Here is a 24,952-nt window from a genome sequence, read left to right as displayed (position 1 = left end):
CTATTATATGATTAAAAGTCAAAGAGATACATTTAGATGAGCAAGAATCATTTCTATGGATACAATCCAATACCATAAAAATAATTCAATGAGAGCAACGTATTCCTAAGTTGTTAACAGAGGATTTAAGCACAAAAAGTATCATCTTCTGCACGTTGTTAATGACCCCGAAAAGAAAAGAAAACCAATTTAAGAGCTTTTGTATGGCTATTAAACAGTGAGGGTATTAGTGGTTTACGAGTGCGGTGCATCTTCACAAATTATTTAAAAGCAATGCGAAAATGTTCTGGATTTTCAACTGTTATCCAGAACAATTTTAGTTGGATTAGAAACCAATATTTCAGTGTGCGCGACAGTCAAGTAATTTCGAAAAGTTAAATAGTGAATAGAAAAATCATTCCTTTTTAAGAAGAATAAATGGAACAGCTCCTGCGGACTTAGATATTTTAACTGAACTCGTCTTTTTGTTGTGACAAAATTTCTGGAAGAAAAGAAAGAAAGACATTCGTTCTTTTTTTTCTGCAGAAGACTCGATTCGATCGGTATTATTTGTTCCATGCCAGAAATACAACCACCCTTTTGTTTTGATCTGTGGTTCTATTCACAATATCAGCGAAACTTTTCTATAGGATTGCGAATTGAATTTAAGCCAATTCAATCAAATGGAACTTCAAGAATACGTTGATGTAAAACTTCTCCGTTAAACTGTGCAACAGAAGGAGAATAGAATTCACACTAGAAAAAAAGAGCAGCTTCACTTTGGATTCGAGTAAAGAGAGCAAGTTGTGGTCTTTGCACGATGACCATTATTCTCGCGCATTCCAGTATTCTATAGAATTAAATTATTGCAGTTTGAAATTGTCCGAAACTCTTGGAAAGAATCTTTCTTAGATCCCAAAGTTGATTAGGGTTCTGCGCATGAACAACTGCTTCGTTAGATATTCTAATTACGGTGGAGGGAATTAATCACCCTTCGTGTCTGTGTGCCCTGATAGCGGTGATATTTAAAAATATATTGAATGAATCTTATTAAGTCCATCTAGAATTATAATAGTATAAAGTCGGTAATTTATGAAATCCATACTTTGCAATTTCACAAAGCGGTTAATCTGCATTGTGATTCGCAGTCGGTTTTAAGATGAACAGCAACTCCACACCATAACGCAACGCAGACTAACTATAATGCTGAAAAAGGAAAACATAAATAAGCATTTGCCATGTGCTGAGTAATGCATTTGATTTAATATGGTTTAACCTACATTTTTACCATCAAATATTTCTCAGAAATTTCAAGTAAAAATGTCAATGTACACTGAAAACTTGATTTTTTTTTCCTTCATATTTTTAGTGAATAAATCTTTTTTCCTTTTAACGTTTCAAAACAATGAGATTTTACAGACATTTTATGTTAAGTGTGCAATAGTACTGTTAATCGTATCTGGTGTATTTTGGGATACTTATCTACAAGTTATAATAACAGCAGCTGGGAATCTTAGATTAAATGAAGTGCAAACTCCTGTTATCAAAATCAAACAATCCGCCTACCAGCGCGGATACGAGAAAAGAATTTCAAATGAAAACTCATCTAAAGAATATGTATGCAGTCAAAACCAACTGTACTTTTCAGCTGAAGGACATCTAGTGGAAAACTGGTTAAATATTAACTGAGGGAGGGACATAGGACACAGTTTCGTTTGTTTGAGTTCGATAACACTTATCTTTTATCGAGAACTTTGACCGGAAAACAACTAAGGGGGAAACCCCTTCTGTATGCGTATAGTCTAAGAGGCGTCACTTGCAATTTCCCAGCATTCTCTGCGAAAATATTGCAAAATGGATTTCCAAGTAAGTGTCATATTTTCTGTGTGTAAATGTGAAACCGTAATGGCGATTCTGGGCGTTATTTCTTTTTTGCTGTAGCGGATCCTTCATTTAAACATTCACTTGTAAATCTTCGGGAAAAGTAAGTACGACCTTACTTTTCCCGAGGGCGGGCGGGGGCCAAGAAGTAGATGATCTGGAGCTCCCTCTCATTGTTTGGGACCCTTAAATTAGCTCTAATTTGCAGCAGTGTAGAAATTCAAAAATATTGCTATCACTATACGTATAGAGACGATGCTGTCGGTTTACACTCAATTCTGTATTATATTGTTAAAACCAAGTACGATACCTACTGAGCTATGAAAATTCTGCATGGAGTCTTCAGGTATTATAAATCTTCTACAGCAAACGCTCACAGATTTACAGGGAAGAATCCGATAATGTGGGTATAGCATATTCCATACAAAGATCCGAGGGTCTTAATAAATCATGCCATGTAGCAACAGTGCATGTAGAAAGAAAATCCTACCAATTCAACCAATTCAAAAATATTATGAACCAATTCCTAATATTTTTGAATTGGTTGTGCATTCTATTTCAAGTGATTCTTCAGACATTTGCTCGTAAGCGGTCTGAACATCAACTATAGGTTGGCTTGCTTGTTCTTTGTATTACAATTTTTATACACTTCGAAACTATCATTTTGCGTTGTTTTTATTATATCCTATAATTATTTTACTGTAATTTTTGTTACGAAATTTGAAGTTTGAATTTACAGACGATGTCATCTGCTCTTTGGAATTTTACTACTTTAATATCTTTAACTGTTGAAACTAAGAAAATGAACATACACAAGGAAGAGCTTTTTCCATGGGTGAATGAAGTTCGAATTAACAGCGGTTGTTTTACTCAATTTAGATAAATTGAAAAAAAAAAAATTGCCCAAAATGAGCAAAATATAAAATGAAAATTAATAGCCCACCATGGTACTTGTATACGAATATAAAGTGGTCGTATGCATAAGAGGGTGTATAACGCAAGTTAGTTATTAATGTCCCCCTCCAAAAAAAAAATAAATAAAAAGATTAAATCCTTCTTCCCCCTCATAATTAAGTAGGACGGCCTGTCGACACTCTTAACCATCAACGAAAGCTGAGCCCGTATCTATTCCATGATTCTATACCGTTAACACTCGTAATATAGTCTGTAATAGTGCGAGTTATAAGGGCGTTTTTTTTCTTTCCTAAATTGAGGGAATTAAAAGCAGTTTCCGGAAGGGGGGGAGAAGCCTTTCCTGTGTTAGACTAGCTCTGGAATCGGTTGGGAAAAAAATCAATGGCAAAGGAAACATTATCACAAAGGCTTTGCAGGTATATGAATATTTATATAGATATTTTAAAAATACAGAAAGAGAAATTAAAATGATATACCCCCCCCCATGCTAAAATCAAACAGAAATCGCTTCCTTTAGGAGAAACAGCATGTGAAGCAATGGCTGCAAGACTATCTGGTGAAAATAAGAGGCGAACTAGATAGGGTGATGGAGTTTTGGCTGCGACATTCCCATGACACTGTGTGCGGGTAAGTAAGCCATTCATTTTGTGCTATTATTCGGAAATTAAGATATACATCAAGACCTTATATTACTCAATATAGTCTTGATTGTGGTTCAATGTTTTTTTTTCTGTTTCCTGAAATGAAAACATTCAAGGACCTTTCAGAAACACATTTCAAACTGAAGGCAAGTTGATGAAATCAGGTCTGCCTTCATCGCTTTAAATGGTTCGAACCCGGCTCTTTCCGACCAAAGGACTGTTTTATACCAACTGAGATACGGAATTTCTACATATTTCAATCAGCAAACAGAATACCCAATAATGTTATGCCACGCCCAAGCTAGCGATTTATCGTAGAACGTGAAATACGTCGCTTTTCTATTTTGCTTTTTTCCGTACATTCCAAAACTCGAACATTTTACTTCTAACCTCAATTATTTCTTTCAGAGGGTTCTTCAACTGTCTCGGAAGGGACGGAACCAGGTACGATGACTCGAAGTACGGTTGGCTACAAGGAAGACAAGTATGTAAGGTGTTTCTTTTACAGGACAATCTTTATTGTTTATCTGTGAATGTGGGACCAACACTTACGTGTTTCCTTTTTATAAACTTAGGTCTGGACCTACAGTAGACTTTACAACGAATTCCCTCGTTTCAGAAGACCAGACATTCTAGACGCTGCTGTTCGTGGAGCAGAATTTATGATGAAGTATATCAAGGACAAGAAGTCTGGCAGATGCTATTTTCAAGTCTCGAGGGATGGTAAACCTGTTAAACTTCAGCGGACAATTTTTACAGAATGTTTCTACACTCTAGGACTTTTGGAACTCTACAGAGCAACACAGGATCAAAGGTACAAGGTTCGTTTTAGAGGGATTCTCTAGTCCTTAGACGGACTATAATATATTTTTTTGTTCTAAGTGATTTCTTAGAGATCTAATGTAGCCGCAAATAGTATTATGCAAAATGAAAACCTTCATTTATGAGTGTCCGTGATTATCGGTCAAAATATTTATTGTCACTTTTTAATACTCAGTTACTTTACACAATTAAGTTACGTTACTGTCATGAAAATTTTTAAATATTCAAAAAGTGTAACTGTGTAGAACAGAGGCTCCATCTATTATCTATACATGCAACTTTGCTAATTTATTAAAAAGTAGCTGTCAGTGGCGCCATCTCTAAGTGTTCCGTGAAACCGATAACTTATCCAAAGAATACCTCTGAATTCTCCGAAATATTTGAATAACCTCTATAAAAAAAATTAATAAACCATAATTTATTAAAAACTTTGTTTCAATAGTTCTGGTGGGTTATAATAAGTCAAAATAAGCAGTGGAGCAGAATTTTTACATTTAATTATGACAACGAATACCTCATATTGCAGGTAATGAAGTAGATATAGCACGCCATTGTAGAGTTCAATAGGTTATAAGCATACCAAATATATTTTTTAAAAATTAACCCCGATGTTACGAAGATTGCTCTTCAAATTTCTTCTGCTGTAAAACATACGTTTATCCGTTTTAATACTTCGTGTCTTTATCTTAAATTTAAGTCTTAAATCTGTATAAAGCTCTTAAAAATTGACAAGGAGTTATGCATCAACTCCTGGTTAATACGATTCTGAATTTAAAGCGCTTTTTTATCTCATACGCAACACGTTACTGTGGTGATAACTCATGTACATAAAGAGAGAACAGCAGCTATACAGGATGTTATTTTAAAGTTTTTTCGCTTCGGTTTGCATCATGCTTACTTGATTCTATACAGCCGCAGATAAATTAAATGTGTTACACGAAGTGCCTTCGGACAAGGAATTAAAAGATAAAAACTGGAACACGTCTGTCTAGAGCCCCATGCATGGGGAGAAATATCTTCCCATGCATGCTAGTTTTCTGTTTTAAGTCCAATCGTTATCAAAAAAGGGCATCTTTTTTTCCATAGAAAAACTTCTACAACAGACGTAATAGCATTAAATCTACACTTTATTCTAATGGTTATAACATCAATTTCATTGAAAATGATGAAAAATTTCAACTATATTCTCTGTTCTCTCAAGTTATATGTGGATGTTCTATTCTTTAAATCGAGTGCTTCGAGAAAACGTAATTCTCAGAGCGCAAGTGTCGCAAAGTCTTCTTTCCTCCTATTCGCAAGTCACATTCTTTCTGGCATTCTCTTCAAGGCAATCTCCTTCGTCCTATGTGGGAGTATATAAGGTTCCTTGCTTTTCTTTCTTTTACATCACACATACCGAAGGTTGGTCTGTACGCATGGATGATCACCTACTGCATAATATAACGCAACAGTTCCGATTTTTCTTCCGTCGACTTTGATAGAACAAAACCAAAGCATTTCACGTCTTTTATGAAATGCTTGGAAGCAAGCTCTGTTCAACGAATCGAATTTAAATATGAATGATGGCCTCAGGATCTCTCAGCATTAACCAGTCAACATCATTATTAATTTATTTATTAAATATGTATAACTTATTGAACTGTTAGACGAGGCCTTGTATGAATCTCATCAACCTGTTCTTAAGCACGATTCTGTTCTGCTTATTTCAACTAATTGTAACTTAAAGAATGTACAGAGGATATTCCAATACTGAGCCGAATAATTTGCTATTAGTAAAGCTTAAGTAAATGTTATTCATTTTAAGGAATTCGTTAGGTGTTCGAATATTACTATTTCTGCTATACATATTGGGAAGTGTTCGCTGGTTACGTCACATGTTTAACTTAAAGCCAAATGCTTCGTAAGCTAGAGGATAAAAAATAGAATATCACACCAGTGCAATGAAAATGAGTTTTTGTAGGATTATTATTCTAATTTCCGTTATGGGGGGGGGGGGCTGGAAAGTTCTGATAAACGCCTAGAAAAAATATTAAAGCAACTGACATAACTACAAGAATGAACATACCTTAAAATCCTTTAACCTCATGTTCCATCAAATTTTAATAATTTCGTTTTCTTTTGGGATATATAAGACATGTTTTTTCAAGACATCCTTCATGATGATCATCATAACTTTCCAGCACACCCTCGTATATATTTAACCCCCCCCCCCCCCACGAGAGATACAACTGTGCCGGAGGTGCAGATAAAGATTGAGGAAGAAAAAATATATAGACATGTTTCTTGGAGATTTGGAGGTTTATAATTGGTTGGGGGAAACTTTATGAGGAAGGCTGTCTTCCAGAGGGGGGGGGGGGAGAGAAGATTGAATAAACGAGGAAGAGAATAATGTTCGAAGTGTTTGCAGTTTTCAGTTGTACTGAAAAGGGAGGCTGGGCAAGTGATGCTCTTATTTTAAGAAACCCAATAGAAAGGGGGTGGGGGTTTACCAGTTCAGTGGAGCAGTAACCGTGGAAGGACCTGTAGAAGAGAGACGGAGGTGAAACATTAAGTCGCCCAAGCAGACGTTGAAGTGAGTCTGTAACAGAGGGGTCTTCTATGAACCAAACTGCTCTCCTCTGGGCAACAAAAGAATTCTTTTAGGGCGGTTTTAGCCACGACTAATCCGTGGACAGTATTTTAAGGATGGGCAAGTTTAAAATTTGTGTACGGTTAGTAGCTGGTTGGGTGTAAAACAGAATTTGCAGCTGGGAAAGAATACCTAATTTTTTTAGCAGAAGCTAATGATGGAATTTGTTTATGAAAAGAGAATTAGGAAGCAATGATCAGTCCAGGGAAAGTTATTTCATACTGACTTGAAAAGGAAGATAAGGGAAGGGGAGCTGAGATCCCTTTAGTGACATGAAACAAAAAAAAAACATTTTGGTCGTGGCATTGAAGGTGACAAGGCTATCCATGCTCCTGTGAAAGTTAGTATAGAGATCAGTATTTAAGTAGTGGTTGCAGATGATCTTCAAGCTTGCAACGTCTGAGAACTATAAGGTTTGTTAGAAGAGAGTAGAATGAATGGATTGTATCTTCGGCTAAGCTATGGATAGGATTGGAGGTAACTAATAGTAAGTTGTTAAAGGAAAGAGAAAGAGGGTTTGTCGAACGAAGTCCTGATCACTCCTACATTGGTGGGAAAGCTCGAAGAGTAGGTGACGTCCACCATGACAGCCAGTGAACAACCAGAAAGAAAGCTGCCTATCCAATATATAGGATAGCAGGTAAGACCGAAGGAAGGCAGTTTTCTAAGCACGCGTAGGTCTCGATGGGAAACACGATCGAAAGCCCTAGAGATGTGAAGGCAACGGTGCGTGTTTCTTCGAATCTTTTCAATGGCATGGATCCGATGGTGGGCGAGGCCAAAACATCAGCAGTGGATCTAGATTGGCGCATTCCATATGGTTATCGCTAATTAACAGGTGGGCCTGTAAGGTTTTGAAAAGTTTACTGTTTGTAACTTTCTCCATGATTTTTTGAGAGGATTGAGGTGATGGCAATGCAGTTGATGGCAGACTTCTATCTTCCTTTTCTGGAATAGGATAGGTATCTGTTTTTTCCATGTGTGCGGATAAGTGCCAGTCAAATACAGAAGATTGAAGAGATATTATATCTGGAGCACAACGTTTAAATACACTTGAGAAGATGCCATTGGGATAAGAGAACATCTTTCTGTTTCTAAACTATTTAGTATTATTTTTCCCTCTTTTGCCAAAAACCAGGGGAAGCATATGGCACTCAGTTACTGTCATGATAGGAGATTTGCTTGCCTTGGTTTATCCAACAGTTAGACGAAACTGTTGAATACACAACAGTGGCTGCTGTGACATGCGAATGCGAGGGAAGTAGAAGCTCAGGTAGCAGGAGTTGTTTTCAATGTCCTGTGCAAAGGACCTGAAGGCACGACTTCTATTTGGACAGGAGAATTTTCTGCCGTTGGCTTTGATAAAGTCCGAGTTAGATTTACTGAAGACCGTCTTGCATTTACTGCTTGCTTCAGCATAAGCTGAGTATGAAGCTGGAGTTCTTGTTGCAAGCCACCTGCAATAAGATGTTTTTTTTCCAACTGATTTGTTGTAGTTATCAGGAATTCGAGTAAGCAGATGTATCGCTTGCGTTAGGTCATTGCTTATTAGCATAGACTTCGGCATCTCTTCCAGCGAGTCGGTAGAGTTGGAAAAAGGGAATCAGTTATAACTGTGAACGTTAAGGTGCCTAGGAAGATGATTTCAGTATTTGGAGCTGGACTCACTCCAACAAAGGTCTAGCTTCACAGATAGGAAGGCAAAAGGTCAGTGGTTTTCGGAATTTGGAGAACGCTAAATGTGAAGATAAATGTTACTGAAAGATGAGCCAGGTCAAAAGCAGGTGATTATTCATTCTCTGGAAAGCGATGTCAGATCTCACAAAGGCACGGGTGCCACACGGGTGAGAGTAAGAAGTCTGGTCTAGATAACTAAGTATAGTGAAGATTATTTTGATTTGGTGTCAACAGTTCAGATGTTCAAATAGATGTGAAAGCGAATTTTTATTGTGGAGAGTCTGACGTGATTTGTAGGATGTGCTTGATCTGTTTTTTTTGGAGGGAGATTGGTTTCTGAGGGAGATTTCTTTTTTTTTTTTGTCGCACTGTCATAATCTGTATGTTTCATTATAGATTCATTTATGGTTTGAAACAAACAAAAAAAAGAGTAGAGACATGCAAAGAGCGGAGATACTCTTAGACATCACACCTATACGGAGAATGACAAATCTTCTTACCATAACCTACTCTCCTTCAACGCGGACTTCCTCTTCAAGCACGCCTGACAGAGCATGTAGCAGCAGGATTAAGTCTCCTGAGTCGTCACTGAGAGGTTCAGGCCCGTGCACTATCTTTTACTGATGTAGCTTCGGAATGGACTGAAGTTTGGATTGGATCGCTATGTATGTTTAGCATGAAGAATATATCACTCCCACTGTATAAAGAGCAACGAAGGGATAGGAACTGGAACCCTTCTCTCGAGACTAAACATGGCATTCGCCACTAACAGACAACAATATTTAGTCCTATAAATCATTACAACAGAAATTTCTAACTCGTAGAAATTATTCAATATTTTAATTAGAGTAATACAACACAATCAGAGGCTCGTCCTACCATTTACACTCTTCAGTGTTGTTAACTGAATTGTACAGATCTTAGCAGTACGAGAATGGCGAAAATAAACTTAATTTATCGAAATACGTTGTAAAAATTAGACATTCACCAGAAAGTCACTGGAAACTGTGTTTATGCTTATTTCTTTACAGTGTGACATATTTGGTGTTAAATAAAGTGCCATTTGACGATTCCAGCTGCAAGGACTTCGCACTCTGGATAAAATCATCTACTGGGTTCGGGTAGATGACTCGGAGCTGGGAAGGCCACGTCTTTCGGGGGCTCCGGCAACCAATTTGTTGAGCGTTCCTATGATGCTTTTATGTCTTCTGGACGAAGTGGAAGTGGTAGATTTCGAAACAGCCAGCAACTACGTCGAGGACAGAGAATGGTGTATTCAGCAGATCTTGCAGCACGTGCAGGTAAGAGATAAGGTTTTTTTTAAATATATGCATGCTAACTTAAAGAGGCATTTAGTCATGACGTTGATTAGGAGTGAAGAGCAAAGACAACGTTTGAAAAAAAAAAAAAAAAACTTTCTAAACCCTAAATATTTCTAAAAAACCTGGGGAAGGAGTGTCCCCAGGTTCGATTCCCGTCGGTAACGTGAGGAGCTTAAGGATCTTCCTCAGCCATAGCCAAGTTAGCCGGTCATGGGCGTGGACAGCAGGGTTTTTCTACCCAGTTTATCCTGGGGTTTTTCATCCCGCAAAGCAGGCAAACCGTCTTTGAGAACTCAACACTACAGGACATAGGATACACCGGGGTGTAGGGCTACACCTTATCCTGTGAACGGTTTGAGGTCCGATGATTAACAATACCCTCGACACCGCAAGGTAAAAAGAGGGTAAAAAAAAAAAGATGAGAAAACCGAAAAATCCTTTTCGAAACAGTAATTTATGACAACAGCCACGACCATCAGAAAGCTGTCAAACCCGGAAGTGACGTCACCAATCGCATCCATCTCAAAATATAAAACAATTTTCTTGGTGAAAAGATTTTTTTTTCTCACTCTTCATTAATTGCATTTATGACGAAGAAGACTGTTTAAAATTCGAAACGAATTAAAGAACTCTTAGCTGCTTTTCGCTATTTCAGTAACAAGAACCCCGACCCCTCCCCAGGTTTCAAACACATCGTATGGAAAAACAAACAGAATACTTTTCTGATAAGATGATGCAAACACTCCTGATGGAAATAGGTTCGATGTACCCGGCAGGATTAAATCTTATATTAAGAACAGAAATCACGTAAATATCTTAATAGCCACGTTTCTTGACCGTTTTCTAGGCAAGAAAAAGAATTTGGTTCTCACAACCCTACAGAAAGGTTTATTCTCAATAAATATAAATTTATTTCTATTTAACAAGTAATAAATATAAATTGGTGTCTAGATTATATTTAATCAATAATAGCTATAAATGTGTTTACACGAATGACCTGCGATTTCTTCCGTGCACTGTTTACGGAGATATAAAAGGAAACATCACCGCTTACCTTTCTATAAACAATGCCCTGTAACCTAGAAAGATATCCGAAATAAAAAATATTCGGCCTTATATTTCTTTTAGTGAGCGAGTTCTGCGTAACATGATGGCCACCGATCATCTCTTCACTTTCCTTTAAACGTACAAAAAAACATGAGCAGTGATTGGTCAACACGTAGCAGCCAAATCGGGGGGATGTTAGAATTTCTTCCTAATACTAATGCTTTAGAAGTTTGCAATATATTTTCGTTGAGAGACTGATATTCATAAAATAAATAAAAATCCACTCGGAGATTTACAAACCTTGTTATATTTGGCAAATTCACATAAAATGCTTTCCTTGTGTCAAAAGTTTTTTTTTTTTTAAATCAAATTTGGGTTTTTTGCAAATTTTCTCCAAGTATTTGCAAATAAGGAAAAATAATTCTTTGCACGAATTCGAGTATCTCTTAAACGCCATTGCTGCGTTTAAGAAATACGACATGGCGTATATGGCCCGCGCCTTCAGCTGTGTGGCTATCTATTAGAAGAATGTGCAATCCGATAGAAAAGGTTTATCGGCGATTTTCAGCCGTCATCTCCTTTGCGTAACCCCCCTTCATATCCTTACAGCGACATTTTAACGACATCATAAATATTGCACCTTACAGGGAGTGTGCGATTGTAACGACCCCATAAAAGTACCGCAGTGATGGAAAAGGTGTCGTTACTTCGAAGGCGATTTGAAACGGCGCGTCTGTTTATTCGTTCTATCAATAAGAGGAACAATGCAATTACAGGGAGATGTAGAAATTCCTGAAAACCCCTTTGTCAGCACATTATCGAGGTGTGCGTGTGAAAGAGAGAGAATATTTGAAGACGAGGGTCAAAGGTAAAAACGATTTGAATGTGAGATGAAGAGCTATTTCTTTGATTCCTCAATAACGTCGGAACTATACAAGCACGCTGACATTTTATTGTATGCAGAAATGAATTTTAGAAGGCTTACGAAGTGCCTTTGAACCGGCTGGTGATGTGACAAAATAGTCATTGATCACCTTCTTTCTTTCACTAATCCTAGTTGCTTATATGGCAATTGTTTCGAAAACCATCCTAACCAACCATCTTCTCTTCGGCCTTCCTCTGCTTCTTTTTCATTTGGTATCCACTTCTTTTCTCATCTGTTATAACTTTTCCAAATGGTTATTTGTATACTTTTTGTAGTTGCTGCACGTATTTTTGTTGCATATGTAACTAGTCTGACAATATCTCTGCACATTCTTATGTATAAAATAAATCAGCTAATGCCTTTTATTCCTTTATGGGGAGTAGGAGAGGCCTTATTCCCCATCTAGCTTTTGGAGACTGAGTGGGCAGTTCAATCTCCACCGGTAGCCAATCAGAGATAGCTTGCCCATATCATATAGGCGGCCACTGATGAAGAGACCGGCAAACAAGTGCTGCCATCTCTTGGTACTTAACCCTAACAGAATATGTTACTGTCTGAAATAATGTGGGTACGACGGTCGATTTTCTTGATTTTACGGGAGGAAAAACCCGCTTACCCGTGCATTCTTCCAGATGAGGTTACTGATACGTCCAATTATTCTATTTTTGTTAATTGTACTTCATTTTGCGTGATGCCATAGTTATTTAGTGCTATCCTGAATATTTTACCTTACTAATTTGTTTAATCATTTAAAGTTTTGATTTCTCTATTGATTATATATGAGAATAACACTTTCAGATAATATTAAAGATTTTGACCCCTTGTTCCTAGAAATTCTATAACATAATAATGCCAGTTGTATGTTACTACACATCCAGCAGGTTAAGAACAGATCAATCAATCGCATTTTAAATGGAACAATATATTTTTTAAAATAAATTTTTGACTGGATATAAACTAACATCAGTGTAATATTTAACGTGATAAACTCATTTATCAGACTAATCGGACATAAATATACACCACAAAACTAACGAGGTTGTTCGAGACATAGTTCAAGTACACAAATACACGAAGTTGAAATGACAATCGAAACTGCTAGTTATTTATTTTTATGCACAATATCATCCGCATTGCATCTTCGACTTCAGTCGATTCGATAGCGCAATCACACTCAACTGGACGTGTTTGCTTGGAAAGACTTGGGTTCGAGTTCTACCTAGGATTGAGGACCCTTTAAAATAACTTTTGAAAATTAAAGCGGGCTAATCAATTTTACAAATGCTGGACAGAAAGCGTTACCGTTGCAACTAAGAAAACGAGGCCACTGGATTATGTCTGTTCACTGCGTGTGTCCTAAAACCCACGTTTCTAGCAGATTGCTACTTCTTATTACCCCCCCCCCCAACACTCCAATGTCTTTCAGTTGAAAAGTCCTTATCTCGTGATGCTGGTCCAGCTCGGATCTTTCTAAATGTTTCCTGTTCGCCTCCACCAAGAAACTTCAGTTCTCATTCCATAAAATACTAACCAGCCTACTGCAGGTGAGAAGCATAACACGCGGTTCTCAGTTTGAATTGTTTAACTGTAATTACAACCAAAAGTTAGTATTATTTATTCGTGTTTCTACCTTTTTGTCCAACTTAGACTAAAATGAACTTAAAATCTTCAAACGATGGTCTTTCTGCGTCTTATAAAAATTGAGTCTACGAATCACGAACCTTTCAATGAATTACTGGGTTTTCATTTATGCATTTTATCAAGAAACAATTAAGAAAATTACTATATTTTACTTGATTTTATTATTCTTCGAAAGTGATGAGTTTTATGTCTCCTCTTAAACAAAACTAATGAAATATGGCAGGATATTTTGTGGCAATATTAAGAGACTGATTATTCTTACAAATCACTGAGTTCATGGATAGTATTTTTCGCCTTGAATAAAATGTTGTCTAGGTAACTTGGATAATTTTCATAAATCACGTTTATGAACCAAAGAAAAGTTACACAAAACAACCAACTAATTTGTAGAGTGGCCTACGCTTAGATTTCATATTAACCAGTTTAGTCCATTCTTCAACTTTGCAATCCTTAAACTTTAACTGCGTTCAAACAACCAAGCAAAACAAAAAAATAGCCTCTTGGCTTTTTATCGAACCAAGGATCACGTTATTCAGTCCACCTGAATTATGAAGGATGGAAATTTCGAAATTTCTCACTTTAAACGAAATGAGGGTTTGTGACAGCCTTTTTCCTCGGGTATGCGAATATCGCTTGGAAACTTTTGAAGGCCGACACGTCAATACATTCATTCAATATTTTAAATAAGTTTTTTTAACGTGAATCCATAAAAGAAAGGCTACAAAACCTACGGTGTATTGATAATGACTCCTCACGGTTGAACAAAAGCTTCTTTATTCTAGAGACAAACGACAGAACATTTTATGCCACTTCAAGTAGGATAAAGAAATTAATCTGCCAAAATCTAAAAATAGTCACAAACGTGCAAGTTCAAAGAAGGCTTGTCGGAGAGTGAACAGGATGTCCACTCAGCCAACTACTAGATTGGTCTGCAGTACAAGTCTCTCCAAAAATTAGTGAACAGTCCATATCGAAGAATGGTCCGCGCGGTTAGCCTAATGGTTGTGCGCTTCGCAACCATATGACTGGGGAAGGTGTCCTAGGTTCGATTCTTCCTCAGCCATAGCCAAGTTAGCTGGTCTTGGGCGGGGGCAGTAAGGTTTTTCCCGCCAGTTTATAATAGGGACGAGGGAGAAAAAGGGAGGAAACTCCATACGAATAAATAAATCGAAGAATGCATCACCAACAATAGTGTTCCAGAATTTAAAATTTGAACTTTAAATAAAGATCTTAAAGGTTAAATCTGTAGGTTGTTCAGTTCGAACCACCTTTAAAATATGTCAATTAAACTTATCTTTGTTCTTTATCAGCGAGATGGCACGGTAATTTTAGAAAAAGTGTCAACAGATGGAAATGAACTTCCTGGAGCTGATGGTAGACTAATTATTCCAGGTGAGTGAATGTGATTTTTATTAATTCCAGCAACTGCATTTTAGTAATCTCTTTGATTGGATTATACTAAACATTACTTCTTATTCAGTTGTGTGAATTATTCCTTTTGTCTTCTCGCTAGGTCACTCAATTGAAGCAGGGTGGTTTCTGCTGAGGGAGGTCGCCAAACGTTACGATGCCCTTCTTTTGCAGACGGCTATTAATATTTTTATTAAAGGCAGCTATAATCTTGGATGGGACGGCAAATGTCGTGGTTTGTTTTATTTTTTGGACGCTGACGGCCTTCCACCAGTCCAACTCGAATGGAACTTGAAACTGTGGTGGCCCCACTGTGAAATGATGGTGGCTTCTCTGATGGCTTTTGAGGCGACTGGAAAAAAGGAATGGGCTGATCTCTTCGAGTCTACCACTAAATATGCACTAATGAACGTAAGAAATCTTTCCTTCCTGTATTTTCATTAATAAAATTTGCACAGTACCTTCAATAGCTGCAACATATGTATAGTCGTCCTTATATAATAAAATCAACGGTTTGGAAATTGATAAGGCTTCGATTTGCGCAACTTACTGGGCGATCAGTAACCGTATTCACCCTCCAAACAAGAGGCTGCAGGTTCGAATCCCACACATGGATGTCTGCGAATGTCGTTAGGTGGTAGACGAATTTCATCGCTTAGTGAAAGAGAATGTTAGAGACCTCAAGTGACTTGAATAAAGTTCAATGTTTGGTCGCTAAAACGAAATTTTCGGATTACCTAATCTTTAGCCAGTCCTAGGTACTAATAGTAATGTAATACAAGATGCCTTTAGTTGATGAGTTTCGTAAAAACAAATCAATGGATTGCTTTTTGCCTTTATTTCCGAAGTCAATCGAAATGGGAACTCTGTGTGAAAGACAAAACAATACGATGTCAAATATCACACACATTTAATCGGTTAAAAGACCATTATTTATCAAAATCCCTACGAGGAGGATGCATTGGTATGAGTGCTGTCAAAGCTATGAGACCAATGCATTACATCACTGAGTAGTCTCCATCCAGTTTGCCTATTTTGTAAGATGACGTAGCTCACCTTCGGTCGCAAAGCCTATTCTTCCCTCCCTAGACAAGACTCAAATTTGATCTTTTCAATCCCGTGATAAATACTGCATTGTTTTTTATTGTATTAACTGATGTTTATATCAGCGTTTTTTCCCAAACTTTTCCTACAAACACTTCACAAATCCTGAAATTTTCACGGAACACCTTGTTTGTAATGTATTAATTAATTGTTAATTTAGCTGATTTTTATTATTAATTTTAATCGATCATTAATTAATAATTAATCAAACATCGATTAAACATAAACATTAAATTAATTTGTGCTGATTTTCATTGACATATCCCATTCTGATCACCAAAAATTTATAATATTATAAGTACTTACGAGTGAATGCAGACTTTTTCTCCTGTGTGCTGGGAGTTTTCCCCTCCTTTTGCACGTCCTAGAGAATGGATGACTTTGTAGGCTGGAGGTGGATGACTCATTATCTGTTGCGTCACAAACACCTTCAGTAAAAGATTTCTTAACACCAAAATTAAACAAACCCCCTTATCTCATATTCAAATCTGCAGGCCTATTACTTTAAAAAAAAATCACGGCACTTCGGTTTTCGAAACGAGCACTTTCACCCTACAATACGAACTTGCGAAGAAAGTATTCAGTATTAGTAGATTTGAGAACTGGATACAGACTACTCTGATCTTCAATTTCAGTGGAAAAATTCTTTATACTTCCTTGCTGATTGGTCACTAACATTTACAACACAGATGTTATTTCGTTCAGTTTTGAGAACAGAGGATACGCCGCATATTGTTGTAATGGGCTTGCTGGCTATTACTATGACCGGTCATAAACAGCGGTATTCCCTTTCCCAAATGTTGAAAGGTTTCGATGTGTGAAAATTAAGAACACAGATGTTATTAGGTGTTATGGGTCTGAGCTTTTCGACATATCCACAAATATTATTCTCCTCAGAATAATTTCACTATAAAATATATATTCATGAATAATGCTTAGAAAACTAAAATGACAAATTCCAGGAGAACTTCTAGCGGAACACAGTTTGGGAAACCCTGTTTTAGATTATCATTGTTTCCTTGTAAGGGGCGCACAATATAGTTTATAATGCAATGCATTAGTTAATTACATTAACTATTCTTATCAATGAATGCTGGGTATTGATGATTATATTTTAAAGTTACGATTGTTAGATTTTCAACTCGAAATCTTGAATGAATTTCTCACTCAAGAAAGCAATTCTGAAGATACGTCCAACTTATTTTCCTGTATTTTTCTTTATTATAAAATTGAAAAATAAAAGCATGCTCATATATGATCGCTAAATTTGTAATAAACCAAATGTTCATTCTCAGTTTTCAGAGCCGGAACATGGCGAATGGTATGGCTATCTTGACCGAGAAAACAGAGTCAACCAGAACTTCAAAGGAAGTCCATTCAAAGGTAACACCTCATTATCATTAACACTAAATTTAGTTACTGATTTATGCCAAAAACATTTTAAGGAAACTGAATTTACCCTCTACACTCAAGCTTCTCCTGATGTCGCCTTGGTTACCAATCTACTAGTGTCATCAAAACATTAATGGCGTAAACATTTGTGGTTTGGTAGCAACATTATTCGACACGAGGTTAAACCAACAAAGAATGCAATGTTGTTTCTCTCACCTGCAAAGAATCTACCTGAATATCAATTAACTGGATTGATATTCAGATAAGCCAAGCGTCTGTCTTTAGCGGATGTCTTTCATCATCTCGTACTGGGCACTTCTCTTATCGGAAGTCCGAAACGGCTTAAAAAAAAGTTCCAAGTTTGGTATATAAAAGCAAAGTTCTGGGATCAACGCATGGTACCGAAATTAGCCGAACTTCGTAGGTAGGATGACAGAAAAGCTGACTTTTGATTAAACAATCATTAGCATTCAAAAGGTCTTTATCTTACATGTCGCAGAGAAAACAAGAAAATCTAAGGGTGCATATTCACTTTATTAGGAGGAGGAGGAAATCGCACAAATGATAATTTTCGGTGATCATCTCCGGGTGTGGCCAGGAAGCATCTAACAAGACAGTTCAGTGACCGATGTCTTCAACTCTAATACAGCGATTAATATTTTAAAGTATGATTCCATCGAAAGTCGCTAGGTGGCAATACTGTCACGCAAGGAAACGATTATTTGCTAAGAACTGAACGGTTGTTTCTATCGATTGCCACACGTGTCACTGAAGACTATGTTGGCCGCTTGCGGAGTACACAAAACCGTGTTATAAATCTTCCAGGCACTGTCGGACAGGCGTGACACGAGGACTTTAAAGTGGATGGCACGAAATGGTCGCGCGCTTCCTGTACAAAATAAGAACTATCGTCGAACAATGGAGAAGAGCTCCCCGCTTTGTGAAAAGATCATTTCTGGCCATGACGGATACTTTGTATTTCCTTTCATCGCGTGCATTTTTCTAACCCTCGGGCCATTCAGGGTTAAACCTTGGAGATTGGTTTCATGGTTTTTTTTTTTTTTGACTGGAAGTTTCTTTTCTCCTTTCGTCAAAAGTCTCCTACAGATGGTTAATGATTTGAAAGTATCAGATATTACGATGAAAAAAAAAAAGACAAAACATTCGCCTCATACATCATAACCCCCCCCCTTGAATATTTGTAGTCCTTTCTTACATCTATAAAATATTCGCTTTTATTCTTACTCATACGTTAGCTTCTCTTTCTTGATAGTTTCTTGTTCACAACTTGCAACTTTATAACAGCAGTCGCAAAGATATGAACAAAAGATGTTCACACCGCAGTTCACTGCTTTTAAATTTATCAGCGATCTCGAAAAGAATGCACTGTGATTTATGACTGCAGAAGTAATGTCATGTATAAAATAAAATAACAAATGTAAGAAAGTACGAAGAAATTTCACGGTTTCTTTGACGACAATGGTTGGATTAAGTGTGCAGCACTGAGATAAGAGCAGTCGTATTAGACAATGTAACAAAACACACCACTTTAATTATCCCTCTGAGGTGTGTTCAACATTCTTCTAAGTCTTCTAAGATTTCACAGTACTGAAACTGTCATGTGGAACTGAAAATAGTAAGGTTCTGCCTCTTTTATTCAGATGTTTTAAATGTAACCATAAAGAAACGCCGAAGAAGATACACAAACATTCTACTAGACGAAATCAACAAAGTGATGACAGTAAAACTGTACGAATTCTCTCTCTCTATTGGTAATCCATAGCCTCTAGGAATACCGCTCTAATATCCACTGTGAAGCTAATCTATATTTGCGGGATGAGAAACTGCTAACGCCATATCATACAAGCCATAGAATTCCTATAACAATGTGACGTCATTAACAATATGTATTCGGCTCCAAACACTTTCAGTCCTTATGAAAACATTTTAATAGTAATTTTGGGTGTTTACCAGTTAAATAATGAAACTCATTTTGATTATTTCAACTGCTCCATAGCACAGAGATGCACATCTTATTTACTGTTTCTCTATTTCGTATAAGACAATCCACATAACTGGCTATCCGTATGGAAGTGTTTGCTCTTAATGATATTCATATATTTTTGAATCCGCCGATTAGTATCATATGATACCTCTAACGGAGTACAAGAGTTCATCATTGTAGGACACTCCACATAGCCACGAACTACATAATCCGCCATCCACTTCAATTGTATTTTAGTTTGTTCATTGCGTGTTCCCTAGTCGATTTTCCTGTACGCATGACGAAATGTTATTTCTTCAGTATGAGCTCAGTTATTTGTACAGCTAATGACAATCTCTTGAAGGATATTAACTGATTTTATCCTATCTTCTTTCTATGCTTGATGCATGAAGTTATGATAAATAGGATGAACTATATTTACACCTATTTTGTCAGTTTGACTGACGCTACGAAGTTTTGTTGTTAATCACGTGGGTATAGTAATTGTTAGCTTTGTATTTTGTTTATAAATTTACTACTTTATTTTGTATCGTTTAGGATGTTTCCACGTGCCTAGAGCTCTTCTTCTATGCGAGCAAATATTAGAGCGCCTCCTACTGGAAAATAACGAAAAGTGAGGAAAATCAGTCAAGAAATGACGTAAGATTCAAAAACTGCTTTCATTGATGGCAGAGTTGCTTGCGTGAAATGCAAATAGTGTAGCAAAGTGTAAAAACAATAAAGAACTATCCTGCTAATCTCATGATTCTATTATTTTATAAAAATAATAGAATCATGTGAAATGATTCTATTATTTTTATAGAAATCAATGTGAAACAGCCTAAAGTCCTAATTATTTTTTTGGTGCTGTTATTGTGTTAGTTGTGTATGTTTGTTTGATAAAATCTCTCTCATACTCGACAATAATTTAGGTGTAACTGCCAAATTTTTTTTCTTTCTACTTCTCTACTCGTAAGGTAAATTTTACTCCCCTCTACATTCCAGCTTTAACGTATTAGTTCACATCATTTTGACACCAGCGAACACTTTATTGCATGACATTCGAATAGTCGAAAGACATATCTGGGATTCTGTTTACAAGTACAGCGTTCACTATCGATGCTCTGTTAATCTTACATACCATTGCAATCTGTCACCTCTGGAAGTGGAATGCTCTAGATAAGTGCTGCTAACTACTGGGTTCCGTCTGTCCTACAAGCAAATCTAATCAAACTTAATTGTTAGCAATCGCTGTTGAATTACTGTTTGAAATCCCTCAAGACATTTCTCGCTATTGAACCGAAATACCCAAACTGTGCATTCTTAAGTCTATTTTGCTTAAAGGAAACAGAAAACCAGCTCTTGACATTTTTACTTAGAATCCGACTTACAACTGACATGAAGGTGGAAACTATCTTATCCTACGGACCACGCATATGCATGGTGTGGAAAACTTTTGAAAAGACTCCCGTATTTATACGTAGGTCTAGTTTCTAACAACAGACTGGTGGTTCAAACCCCCCCCCCCCCCTCCAGTGGAAAGTAGTACATGACTTTCAGACATTCACCTAATGCAGATACTCAATAGTTCCCCATATATTGAAAAAAATTCCAACCAAACCATTTTGGCCAAGTCTTTACATTATTTACATAATGTAAAATCATTATATATATTCCACAGTCAACCAATTACTACACGAACCACGAAAGAGGTAACACATGCAGACTAATCTACAAAATACTTGATGGTTCTCTCCTTTACCGACGTCGTTTCCTGTTATCATTTGGCGATTACGTCATTGCCTAAGTTACCACAGAGATACGAAATCAAAATGCAAGCGTCAGACTATTTTTCATTGTTTAATTCTGATTCACAGATAGCCAAGGATTATTATGATAGCGATTTCAATAGTTTTGTAACCCTTTCTTTCGAATACGCATAAATAAATCTATTTATTCAAAAATATCTGCATGCGTTTTGTATTAACAATGCAAATATGCAATCGCTGAGGCATTAGGGGTAACCATGGAAACACGTGCAAATATTTCATATGTAACAGAATATAAATATGCGCATAAGTTAACAATGTCGTTCAGAGCAGATAAAGCATCTCTATAAAGGACTATTTCCAGTTTCAAATAATACATATATCAGTGTCAAGTGAACTGATAAATGAAGTGTTCATCCTTTTTCTAATGAGCAAACAAACATGAATTAATATTTGCTTTTCCAAAGATGGCTATGCCTCAGGAAATATACGTAACGAAAAAATGTATCAATTACTTTAAATAAAGGATCGATAAGCAACATCTTGAGTAGGCTGATATGCTAATTTAAACTTGTGATTCCAAAAAGATTGAAGGAAGGTGCTTAAAATCAGCTGACAGGTTTACGAAGTTAAGTATTCATGCATAATTGGATGTATTAACAGAAACAAAACAACAAAGTTAATCACACTAATGTCAATTATAGGAGAGTAAAACATTTAACAAGCTTCTCGTGCAACAATAGCTATTAATTACAAAAATAATAGAATACGAATTCGACTCTTATTTTATAGTTGCATCGTGCTCAAATTTGCGATATATAAAACACTACAAATGATCTTTATATTTTGCAAACTTGGAGAAAAACAGAGGCCCAACTTCTCCCAATAGGAACAATTCTCAAAATTTATATTTACAGTTTTCATTGCCAGTATCATTGATCATATCCATATTTTATTCCACTACTGAAGATAGTCTAGGAATTTTATGTGCGTCAAGCATTCCCTATAAACTGCTTATATCACGAATAAATGGAGGTAGATCCTCCAGACTGACTGTACATTATACTGCCTTCGAAAAAAGTATGAATAATGATCATACATCTCCATTCATAAAACCCAAAACACGTTACTGGTTTTCAGGAATATATTTAGTTGCCATTGCACTTGCATTACAGCCAGCGCACACAGCGGCCAAGGTAGGAGTTAAGTTACAACTCTTGCGATTATATTATAAACATGAACTGCTTAATCCATGTGTTAATTCTTAAAGTAAATAAGTTCCTTTCCGCAGTTATAATTGTCACAGTGGTCTGCCACTTCTGCAATACAAGATAAATGAGCAGTTTTTATTAGAAGACCTAGTGAGAATTCCATCAAAAACATGAACAAATTTTAAAGATATTTTTGTGAATGAATATAACTGGAGACGGGCTTATTTCTTAAACGGTTGAGTGTGGTTGTGTTTGGAATTACTTATAGTAAAATAAGCCTTGCTGTTGGAAACTCTTCGCCATTGTCTGAGACGGGCTAAACTTTTCTTAAGATGAAAATCGAACCTTAAACGAAATAACAGGGTTTTCTCTTAATTTCGATACCAGCCACAAGCAGAATCGGATTGGGACCTTTCCCTCAATTCTCAGACACCAAAAATGAGTGGTGAAATAAGTTTCATTTCTGTAAACCTAAGCGACTTGTTATATAAAATGTTTCAAAACAAAAATGAATTGTAATGTCTATGAGGAAGTAAATTAATTGTTAACTGGGATATCCTAAAAAATTCATGGAGTTGAAAGAACATCAGTTGGAAAATCTTCATGGGTTTCTTGCATACCTAATGACTTAAGACCCGGAAATCTGTCTATCCTTCAAGACATTCTATTTTATTTTTAAGCTTAATACATGAGCTTACAAATAAGATAAACATAGACTATGTTATTAACAAAACGAATTGTTAAAAGAAAATATTTTTTCAGAGTAGTGGAAGTGTATTTATGCATTGTACTCAGAAGCAACTTTGTTGATGCCGAAGTTTGGAATAACATGCGACATCGATCTACTGTGCGAGTACCACGTGTACATGAATATTCGTTCCACATAGTTACGCATGAAGGCCAAATATGTGTTGTTGCTGTAGTACAGACATGTTTGCGTGCTAGTCGACGTTTATAATGTTGGACATGGTCTATGGTTGAATGCCTGAGTTGAGCAACATTGTTTTGATATCAGTCCAGAAGATTACACCCAAGAGGATAAAATTAGAAGAAATTTATGTAGGGATGTACGAAATTTTAACGTCTATAATTGACTGACCAGTACCGGAGAAACGTGTTTTTAGTCCATTAAGTTTCACGAAACAAAATCAAATTAAAAAAAAAAAAAAAAAAAAAAAACGGATGGTTTGTTATTGTTTACACTTGTGACCAAGCAAGAGACATTTTACGTTTTTCTATTGCTACAAAACAAAAGAAATTCACTACACACTTTTAACTGCCATAAATACAATGAAAAAAGCAAAGTGCTGCTTCACGAGGCAATCATGTTCGTTTATCTCGTATGAGGTCCCTCCGGTACGGTCTAATCAGATAGGAAACGCCGAGAAAACCTGTTAAGGAAGGTAGCTTTGGCTTTTCCTGCTGGTGGATTTATTACCCCCCCATTCTCCAATTTCCTTGTTTATGTTCAGTGATTAAACTGAGAAGAAATTTGTCAAGCAGTCTTAATCAGAAATCGCGCTGTCTTTGACCTCGGGGCTATTTGAGTTTCCAAGTTCTCTCTTTATTTTTGTCTCGCCATACTGGCGATCGTTCAGAAGTAACTAAAAGACAGGCTTTTATACCAAGTGGATCAGTGTGTTGCATTCAGCCTTTGTACTGGCACAATGCCAGCTAAAGAAGTCATTGCGTGCTTAAATGCTAGTTGCTATAGCAGCGGACTGATATCAAAACAGTTCCTTGCCTTAACCTATTATGTACAAATTACTGACATATCTAGCACATCGTTTTACTTGTTTCTCCAAAATTGATTTCTCCTTTGGCTCAAGGTTGAATATTCATCTAGTTCACACCATCTTTAATGTACAAGGCCTAACGGCCTTAAGCGGCCAATTAAAATGGCTTCCAACAGTCCTAATTATGATTAGGAGATGTTATCCTCGTATTCTCCTAGAACGGTTGTTCATTTGACAACATTTATCGCACCACAGAAAGAATTTGAACTCGTTTCTTCAATCAAAGGATGTCGCAACTACCGACTACGCTACACAGGTGCTTATCATTTTGATTTATCATTTATCATTAGATAGACTATTTACTATTAAAAAAATATTCCTCATATACCGACTACGCTACATAGGTGCTTATCATTTTGATTTATCATTAGATAGAATATTTACTATTAAAAAAATATTCCTCATCTTCGCGTGTACCCTTAATAGCATGCACATACATTGGAAAGGGAAACTTGAGAGCCAGACATCCTACAAATTTTATTCGTCCAATGTAACTAGAATAGCTAGTTCTTCATTACCTTGAGAAGTAAAGAGAAAACAACGTCATTACCATACAAGTAAGAATTGATGGCAATTTTTAACCACTCCCCTAACTCAGATGCCCGCAAACACACTTTCATGTTTTTACATTAGACCTCTTTCATATAGAAGCCGGGGAATGAACATGACAGAAATAAAACCCACACGAGTTTTCATTTCCAGATTGCCATGGCAACACTGACGTAACGCAACAATGATGTGTGCAGAAATGAAAGAAAGATTCGCAGGTTACATCAAAGAAACTAGTTGTAACCTGGGAGAGCCGTT

General features: G+C 36.6%; 1 protein-coding gene across 3 annotated transcripts; it reads left to right on the top strand.

Annotated features, from left to right (window-relative positions):
- The first annotated feature begins 1,637 nt into the window (after positions 1-1,637).
- LOC150100933 (N-acylglucosamine 2-epimerase-like) lies at positions 1,638-20,127 on the top strand. 3 transcript variants are annotated; one of them, XM_090401427.1, is made up of 9 exons: positions 1,638-1,845; positions 3,293-3,402; positions 3,825-3,900; positions 3,992-4,237; positions 9,621-9,845; positions 14,790-14,871; positions 14,993-15,300; positions 17,289-17,376; positions 19,928-20,127. In XM_090401427.1, the coding sequence occupies exons 1-9, from the start codon at positions 1,834-1,836 to the stop codon at positions 20,005-20,007; spliced, it is 1,227 nt and encodes a 408-aa protein (XP_090257553.1). In that variant the 5' UTR covers positions 1,638-1,833; the 3' UTR covers positions 20,008-20,127. The 3 variants fall into 3 exon arrangements, with proteins under 3 accessions (XP_090257553.1, XP_090257552.1, XP_090257554.1); XM_090401426.1 differs by having other exon boundaries at positions 17,289-20,016; XM_090401428.1 differs by lacking the exon at positions 3,293-3,402 and having other exon boundaries at positions 17,289-20,016.
- Positions 20,128-24,952: the final 4,825 nt, after the last annotated feature.

This window comes from Typopeltis vanoorti, chromosome 12 (assembly GCF_054136105.1).
Source record: "Typopeltis vanoorti isolate ZY-2024b chromosome 12, IOZ_Tvanoo_1.0, whole genome shotgun sequence".
Taxonomy (NCBI): domain Eukaryota; kingdom Metazoa; phylum Arthropoda; class Arachnida; order Uropygi; family Thelyphonidae; genus Typopeltis; species Typopeltis vanoorti.
Note: the sequence above shows the minus strand (reverse complement) of the source record. Positions and strands in the feature narration are given on the sequence as shown.